Consider the following 9,512-nt stretch of genomic DNA (forward strand, 5'->3'; position numbering starts at 1 on the left):
ACCGTTCGTTCCTAACCCCGTTTAATTACTAGCAATTTGTAATTTGCTATACTATTTAATTTTATTTAAATTTGTTCGTACAAGGAAAAGAATAGATTTGTTTCACGAATACCTCGTGAATGTAAAAATGTGTTGATTTTAATTTATGAAGCTTGACAACGACTCAGACACGTAATTGTATGGCAAGGGGTTAAAAATAACGAAGATTTAACGACATTGTTATCTATGTCTGTAAAATTTGAAAACGCAACCTTCCAATATTACTTTAACCTCTTCACTCCCTTCGTCACATACGTGGACGTTTAGTTTTTTATAATTATAGTTACTGTCAATAATAAATAGACCAAAATTTTCACTACAGATTATAAAAAAAAAAAATCGACGCTGAAGAGGTTAAGGTGGAGGTACAAATCTGGGCTCAAATACGAAATTCTATATTATGGTTTCAACACGGAAAACAGTAGATATTTAAATGTTTCACGGGCTCGAATTTCGCTGTCGTTTTGGCGGCAACGAAAGTCCCGAGACTCGGGTTTCACGGGATGTGGGTTTTCCCGGTAAATCGGGCACGCTCGGGTCCGTGGCAAGGTACGGGGCCATTTGGGTTGAAGTTCCGGGGGCAGACGCATCCGCCTTTGCGTATTTGCGCGCCGCGGGGTGGATAATTTTAAGTGTTTGCCGTGGAGATAGAGAAACGGAGGGGCCCCACCGGGTGACTTTTGCACCCCTCCGGGTTTCCATCGGTCTAAAATTGCCCCGTGTGCTTGCTCTCCGCGTGTTTGCACGGTTTAGAGGCTAATGCCGTAGCCACCATCACGAGGAGTTTACGTTCCGCGCAAATACCACTTCTGACGCCCGTCACTTTCGCCCGTCGATCGCTAATTTAATCCCGCCTTTGATAAAGTGGCCGCCATCGTAACCAATTGACGAACGTCGCGATAATTTTACGTTAATTCACATGACCGTTAGATTTCCCCAGCTTTCACATCGATTTTACATTCTTTCAAACCCTTCCAACCATCATGCTTTACCAATCTCTATTAGGTCTTAATTAATTCTCGGGGGGCCCCCTACACTAAATCACCCCGTAACATTTGTTCTATTATTATATCTTGGGGGGTCATAAATTAGGCGAGAAATATCAATTAAAAACGATATTTAGCGGGGGCAAGATGGCGTCCGTCAATTTGACCCAAACAACGGGGACTCGAACCCGCGACCTCGTTGCTAGCAAGCAAGTGTGCTATCGATTACACCAAGATCGCTTCAGGCGTTTGTCTATTGAAAGCTTTACATTGTGTACTATGTTAATAACATTGCGGAAAACCATCGAGTAATAGTTAAACGACTCGAAATTGCAACGTACGTGAGGCGGTTCGATAGGTAGAATTGGACTCGCAGGAGCACACGTTTACCTTCTGGAGATCCTCGACCCCGGGTTTTCCATAAACCTAGGGCCCCAAGGCGAGACGAGCGGAACAGACTGACGCGTGCTCGAAGGGATTCTGCTAACTGGTCGATAGGTACGTATACAATCTATCTTTCGGCGAACTAACGGATTGGCGGCACGGAACGTTCCAAAGCCTGGCTTTATCCGGAGCACGTGTTTCGGCAGATGCAGTTAAATCCCGCCTCGAGCGAAAACCACCGACGACCGAGCCCAGAAACTTTGTTTGCCACTAATCATGGGTCCGTCGGTGGTCGTCGATCCTCCAACATACCCGGTTTCCTTTGAAAAACATAATGCTCGATTTATCGACGGTCAACCGTTTCATTTCGCGTCTGCAAGTGCAAAATCTAGCAAGCAAGATGGACGAAGTCTGAACATTTCGTTCGAGTCGCATAAGACGATAATTAAGAATATCAATTTGTTGACTGAGGCTCAATTAAAAAGTTATTAAAAAATTTCAAATCATTCTGGAAAAATTATTTTTGGTTGCGGGGCTCAATTACAATCATTTTTAGTGGGCACACATACCACCGAAATCCTACCCATTTTCTAAAAAAAAATTCGAGAAGGTGTGAAATTTTTCCGCAAAATTGAAATGTTTCAAATCGTTTTGGAAAAATTATTTTCTGTTGCTGGGGTCAATTACAGTAATTTTTGGTGAAGAGACCTACCCCTGAAATCCTACGCACTTTCGAAAAAAAAATTCGAGAAGGTATGACATTTTTCCGCAAAATTGAAATGTTTCAAATCGTTTTGGAAAAATTATTTTCTGTTGCTGGGGTCAATTACAGTAATTTTTGGTGAAGAGACCTACCCCTGAAATCCTACGCACTTTCGAAAAAAAAATTCGAGAAGGTATGACATTTTTCCGCAAAATTGAAATGTTTCAAATCGTTTTAGAAAAATTATTTTCGGCTGGGGGGTTCAATTACAATCATTTTTAGTCAATAGGCATACCCCCGAAATCCTACGTACTTTCGAGAAAAAAATTCGAGAAGGTGTGAAATTTTTCGACAAAATTGAAAAGTTTCAAATCGTTTTGGAAAAATTATTTTCGGTTGCAGAGGTCAATTACAATAATTTTTGGTCAATAGACCTACCCTCGAAATCCTACCCATTTTCTAGAAAAAAATTCGAGAAAGTGTGAAATTTTTCGACAAAATGAAAAGTTTCAAATCGTTTTAGAAAAATTATTTTCGGCTGCGGGGGACAATTACAATCATTTTTGGTCAATAGACCTACACTCGAAATCCTACCCATTTTCTAGAAAAAAATTCGAGGAGGTGTGACATTTTTCGACAAAATTGAGAAGTTTCAAATCGTTTTGGAAAAATTATTTTCTGTTGCGTGGGTCAATTATAATCATTTTTGGTCAATAGTCATACCCTCGAAATCCCGCACATTTTCGAGAAAAAAATTCAGTTTGGGCGGAACTTTAAACGTTAATAACTCTGTAATCACGCCTCCATCAACAAATTACTATTCTTGATTTTCGTCTTATTTTAGCCTCTAGAATTCCCACTAAAATTGTTCCCATAGGTAGTCGAACACTCTGCATAATTTTTGATGATGCAAAATTTCTAATAAATAGTACAATTGATAATACTATTATCTGTATTGATTAGGTAGCTAAGTGCAAATAAATACAGCAGTGGAAGTTATGAAAACGAAACCCACGCGCGGTGAGTAATACTTTTTCCACCATTTTGTATACCTTCCCTTGCAGTTCCTCAAAAAGAAAAAATTCCATCTGGTGTTCGTTCCTGGTCTACGCCATCACGTCTGCTCGGCAATTATTTATCCGTGCCTACCGGAAGCGACGAATCGAACGCAAATATCGTAACTTTCACGAACCGTCGATAAAAAGAAGCGACATTTGAAGCGCACGAAACGAAATTCCATCGAGATTACGCGCGGCTCTCGGATGTCGCTCGTGTCGGGGCGAACGCAGCAACGGGCGGAACAGGCCGAGATATTCTTACCTTTTCATTACCGCCCACGCCAGGGACCCCGATGCGGCCGGGGTGAAGTAATGTTTCGCAGATCGCGACTAGAAATAATCGGGGATCGATTCTGCCTCGTGAGAAGCAACAAAGTGCCGCGGTCGGAATGCACGCACGGAGCTGCGTGAAACGAATTCTGTTTGAGGATTCCGACGCGGTTCTAAACACGCACCCCGGTCTCGTATTATTGTTATCGCGATTTCCATTCGCTGCTTTTAATATCCCGTTCTCCTCAGCCCGAGATCCTCGACGCCGCGTAAAAATGGCGGGGCAATATTTCCACGAAAACTATCGAACGCGTTTGTTTCGAAAACCATCGAGTCTCGTCGCCAGCGACGATGTCGTTCGATGGCACTGTTTGTTCTGCGGTCTTGTGGTCCGCCAAACGCGCGGTCACGCTCGAATTTTTCGTGTTGCGTGGTTGGAATTAATTCGGTTGACCCGCGACTAATTAAAAAGCCGTATTGTTTACGCGCCTGTTTATTATCGCGTGTCGAGCAAAGAGGAGCGAAATGTAACGAAATATTTTTTTTCCAAGCGCTCCTCGCCGAAAGGCAAACAAACGTTTTCGACACGGCTTACGCCGAGAGACAATAGCTTTCCAAGTGCATCGATTCGAAAGTGTCCGACCGGAAGGAATCGGTGCAATAAGGGAATCTACGATATTTGAAATTTTTATAAAAAACCAAGCCATTTCGATCCTCGTCGATTTTTCGAACACTAGTTGCTCTATAAATTGAAATCGATTCGGGGAATGCGAGTCCGGCTGTATTTTTGGTGGGAAAAAAGATACGAAACAGCAGCTTCCGTGTGATTCATTACGTTTATTTCGTAAGGTTTTCGTATTCGCACGACTCATCCTACGTTAATAGTTTTGCGGTAATATTATTAATATTAATCGTAATACCAATACGTTTTTTGTATACATATATATATATCTGTCTATTTATACATATATAGTTTCATCTATACAATCTATATCTATTTATATATAATATATTTATATTCTTTGTAATAATATACACGCAGAGATCTATCTAAGATTACGATTTCTCGTTCCAAATCGTTTCTATTATTCACATATCGCACGTTATCAATAAATATATTATCTCAGCTCTCGTCGAAACGACCAAACTCGTGCGAGCCTCGTGACTCGGGTCTCGCAGGGAATGACGTTACGAATAAATGCACAGGGACGAGACACGCGACCTTCGAAACGATCGCCATTTTGCTTTTTTTTACAACGAATTCTTATCACGTCCTCCAGGCTAAATTATCTAGGAAGAAACTTTCATGATTTCGCTGAACGCATCCCGCGTGAATCGCGTCTCGCGACGAACTTGTTAATTATTTTAACTCTCGATCCTAAACCCGATAAGATCGCCACTCGATTTGGATCACGATTAAAAGCTATTCGCGAGAGCTGAAAATGTCTCGACGGTACAAAAGAGGGGGAAAAAATCGAGATTTAATTTATCAAAAAAAAAAATTCGAACGATCGATCGCGGCGCTCGGTGCGCGTCGCAATGGACGCGTTGGAAATCACGAGATTATACTTTTTCTATTTACTTTCTCCCCATTTTTTTCCATCGAAAAATCTGTTCGTACGCGGCGGCGTTCGCGTGTGCCGTGGGCGGACGCAGGCTAAAAACAAGGACGATCCGATGTTTTTTCTGTCGGTTAATTTGTGGCAGTTTGTACAGTCGCGGAATTGCCGCGCGGCGGTACCGCGAAAAAAACATCGTCGCGAAGAAATTGGAATTTCGAAACGGGCGAATTATCGTAGGTCGGGAGCGATCCTGGCCGTGTTTGCACAGGTGACGACTATCGTCATTGATATTCACGGTTATTTTCGCGGCTGATCCCGCGTCCGATTCATTTTATCTGGCAACTCTGCTGGAGATAAGAGCGATTAGAATCGTTCGATTAAAAGAAAGATCGTGTGTTGACCCTGGAAAGACCAAAGGGGTTGCCTCGAACCCGCCGTTTAGAAAACGTTTTGAATAAGTTACTTTAAGAATTTTTTACGACGAGTCTGATAAACTGTAACCATTGCAATCGTATTTCTGACATTTAAAATTATTTATTTACTCTTAAACACGTCGCCTGGTGGATCTCCAGTTTGTGAAAGAAAAATGTCACGGAAACTTTTAACATTAAAAGTGGTTTCTACGGTGTTCAATTCTCGGGTTAAACGTCGTCGAAAGAAACGACACGGGAGGAATTTCTATGGCCGCCGACGGCCAGTTAGAGGTTATTTGTCAATCCTCGAGCTCCTCCACAGCGCTAGAATACACGTGTTCTGGGGATTTTTTTGGTATCTAAACGGTGGACACGTGTTCACTGATCGCGATAAGGATTTTAAAAATGGCGAGCGTTGGAATTCGAGGAAACTTGAGATTTCTTTTAGGTTAGCTCTGCCTGCTCGTGTGGACAGAGAAACGTGACAAATAACTTCATATCGATGATCGAAGTGGAGATCAACCAGGGTTTAGACGAGTCGAGTTTATTGGGAATACTTGACGGTAAACATTTTCTTCGACGGAATCGCTAATAATTGCTTCTATTCGTTGACGTCGTTGCTGTGCCTACTATGGTTCTATCAAGAAATATCTTTGAAGCCCCTTTGGGTTTTGACTCACTTTTGCAAAGTTTACAAAGCTGCTAAAAAGATAAAGATTTTTTTATCGTGATAACACTAATTTAAGATCAAAGGGTGAATCTAACCTCCAAAGTGGAATCACCTTCGCCACTACTTTATGCTTTTTTGGTTTGAATGACCAGTTGCTGTGCAATTAACCCTCTGTAACTCAATTTGACCCCCCAAGTCACATATTCATTATCTACGTTTTAATTTAATCCTATTATCAATTTTGTTTTTAAAGTAATAGAAATGCCTGTAAGGATCCCTTGTTGTTGGAGCTTTGTAAACCTAAAAATTGTTATCAAAACCACGAAGGGGGTAAGCACTTCGTGGATATTCCTTGCAAATACAGTGATTCCGACTTTCAAACGACAATTGTTACGTTTATAACATCCCCATTGGCATCGGTTCGACGTGAAAATCGCTGCCCCTAACTGGCCACTCGACTTTGTCACTCGAAAACGGAAACTACTGGCACATCACGGCTTTCGTTAACCACAGTATCTACAGCTATTCATCGCGTAACTCGGAACAATTTCTTCTGGGTCGATCGAAGACCACCGATCACTTCCGCGCCGTTTCATCGTGATTCTATGACTTATCTAGTTCCATTCTTTGGCGAGCTCCTCCGTGGAGGGGATCCACTCTTGCTTCACGTAAACCAGGCTCGGGTCGTAGTGATCGGCGTGGTGTTCTTCAAGGCCCCGATGATGAAGCCTTGAATTTCGGTATTCTCAGTATTTGTGCAGCGTGATCGGTAAATTGCCGCTGGTGTTGACGGTGTTGCAGTCTTGGTAATATCTGTGGTACAGGGGCGGCGACGGTGCCGCACTCGTCGAAAGTGGTGTGGGTGGGCTGGATCTGAAAGAACACCGATAATCCACAATTAACTACTGGTTGCTTCCCAAAGAGTGTGATTGAGAAAATGATGACCCCCTGAAATATTTTTTGGTGTCTCTGTATAATTCCCAACATTTCTCTATTAATTTTCGAATACAAGGCACGCTCAACCGTGATCTTGGTTCTTACCTGTAAAGCTGACAGCTCGGCGATTGAGTGTCCTGGTAAATGGCCGCGGTGTCGGGACTGGCCGCCTCCTGGTACCATTGCGAGTGTCCCGCGGTGTTGTTATGGTTTCTCGAATTGTATTCCGCGTGTTCCATTATGTAACCGGTCGCTGGCGTGCAGTAGGGCGCGTACATGGTCCCGGGCGGTGATCCGTTGCTCCTGGAGACGGTGCTACCGTGGCCGTATCCGGTGGTCGCCATCATCGCCGCGACGGCGGCCGTCGTGGTGGTGGTGGCCGAGCACACGGACGACAAATGGTCCCTGGACACCACACCCGCGCCCATCGACTCTCTGCTCGTCATGATCGAGTGCGAGTGAGGGTGCGGATGCTGAAGACCGTGAGGGTGGTGCGCGTGGTGCTGGCTGTCTCTGGACATCAACGCGGCGCTGTTCTCCCGCGTCGTCATCAGAGCATCGACGCTGAAGCTGGTGGGATCCAGGCCCATCGATACGTCCTGGATGGGGTCCTGATGGACCTGGTGAGCTTGGTGGACCTGGTGGCCGAGCGCCGTCTGTATGACGCTCTGGCCGGGTATCGCGACGGCCGCCGTCGTCGTGGCCGTGGTTTTCGCCTCCTGAATCGGACTGTGAAGACTGTACTTGGCCTGCACGGCCATGCAGTGGCTCCCGGCCTCGTTGACGGGCTCCCGCTTCGGTTTGCACAGGGTCGCGTCCAGCGTGCCCAGTTTCTTCGACGCGGCGTCCGTCGGTGGCTGAATGACCATGCTGCTCGGTTTCGCGTCGTCCTGGCTGCGTTTCTCCGGCACCAGGCCCTGCCTCTTCAGCGCCTCCTCCTTCTCTTTCAGGGCGTCCTTCTTCTTGAAGCGTCTACGACGTCTCAGATAAGAACCGTTATCGAACATGTTGTAGCTGTCCGGGTCCAGCGACCAGTAGCTTCCTTTGCCCGGCTTCTTGTCGTCCCGCGGCACCTTCACGAAACACTCGTTCAGGCTGAGATTGTGCCTGATAGAGTTCTGCCAGCCCTGCTTGTTCTCGCGATAATAGGGGAACCGTTCCATGATGAACTGGTAGATGCCGTTCAGGGTGATCTTTTTCTCGGGCGCGTGCTGTATCGCCATCGTGATCAGAGCTATGTACGAGTACGGCGGCTTGACCATGCCCTTGTCCGGATGATGGATGTGTTGCTGGGTGATACCAGAGACCGGGTAGCCAGCCGCCGTCGCGTAACCGCCGTACCGGTACTGCTCGTAGTATCCTGGCGTGGCACCGACCCCCGGATAAGACGGGGTCCCCATCCCAACGGGGACGGCCGTTGCGTGCCGGTAATAGGCATTCTGCTCGCCGAACAGCGTGTGCATCTTCGCTGACGCGTTCGTGAATTCGTCAACGCGCTCGTAGCGAGGGAATATCCTTCCGGAGGAAGACTCGACGGCTGCCAGCCAGGAGCTTTCGCGTTCCCGTTCGCGAAACAACTTCAGTATTCTCCGGACATCCTCGTTAGCCTGGATTCTTTCTTTGCGGTCGTAGCGATTTCTCACTCACAGTTCTCAGATGGTCACTCACGCGGGTTCACACTGTCTCACGAGTTCTACACCAGATCGTGACGCGGGATCTCGCTCGATCGCGCGATTCGATCGAGCGTGCGGTCGCGGTCACTCACTCAACCTTCCGCGGGGTCGAACCGTACACAGCGGCAGCCATCAGGTCGATCGATGACGGATCGTCGACGATTGATTCCCCGTCGGCGGGACGGAGACGGCGGGTTCGTTTGCTCGTTAGTCGGTGTTTTGTTGACGCTTCGGGAATATCTGAGTCTGCTCCGTGGAAAGTTACTCTCCCCGACGGCCGAGGAAGACGGGCGGCGCGTTGGCGCGAGACGAGGGTGCGATTCGGTGGTCGATGCCAGGCTAACCCGTAAACCCGCGTGCACGCGTATTATGATACACAACAGGCCGGAGTTTACTCAACCCCGAGTAAAAACACACTGGGGCCTCGGCCTAGCGAGCGAGCGAAGTGTTTCGGAGTCGTGGCGAGCACGGCTGCGCGACCCGTGGCGTGGCGCCTCTCTTCGAAAAATCAACGGTACGCGTCACCGGTCTGCCGCCTCTCGCGCCTCCGCCAATCCCGTAGCCGTCACGGCGATCATGTGACTCCACCTACGGGCGGCGGCCAATCGCGCGCCGTCTCGTAACGAGGCGAGCAGGGACGCCTCTGCGACCCGCGGTGCCAACAATCGAGCGACGCACCTAACCTAGTCACGCCCTCGCGGCTCTCGCAGGGCCGACGCAACGAAAGCGAGACAACGAAACGTGTCGCCCCGCGTGGTGTGAGAGCCTCGTGAAATTTTTACCGCGTGATCGCGACTACCACTGGCCGTCGGATACTT

At 46.9% G+C, this 9,512-nt stretch overlaps 1 protein-coding gene across 1 annotated transcript; it reads right to left on the reverse strand.

The window, feature by feature from the left end:
• Positions 1-6,831: 6,831 nt before the first annotated feature.
• LOC122395242 (fork head domain-containing protein crocodile-like) lies at positions 6,832-8,484 on the reverse strand. Its single transcript, XM_043392671.1, has 2 exons — positions 7,127-8,484; positions 6,832-6,958 (listed from the first exon to the last, which is right to left on the reverse strand). Exons 1-2 carry the CDS (start codon positions 8,482-8,484, stop codon positions 6,832-6,834), a joined length of 1,485 nt encoding a protein of 494 aa, XP_043248606.1.
• Positions 8,485-9,512: the final 1,028 nt, after the last annotated feature.

This window comes from Colletes gigas, unplaced genomic scaffold, assembly GCF_013123115.1.
Source record: "Colletes gigas isolate AHSC1104 unplaced genomic scaffold, ASM1312311v1 Colletes_gigas_Sc00005, whole genome shotgun sequence".
Lineage (NCBI taxonomy): Eukaryota > Metazoa > Arthropoda > Insecta > Hymenoptera > Colletidae > Colletes > Colletes gigas.

Coding starts and splice junctions, on each gene's coding strand:
- LOC122395242 (XM_043392671.1), bottom strand. CDS start 8,484: ATGCACACGCTGTTCGGCGAGCAGAATGCCTATTACCGGCACGCAACG. Junction 6,959..7,126: donor CCGAGCTGTCAGCTTTACAG/GTAAGAACCAAG, acceptor GTGTTCTTTCAG/ATCCAGCCCACCCACACCAC.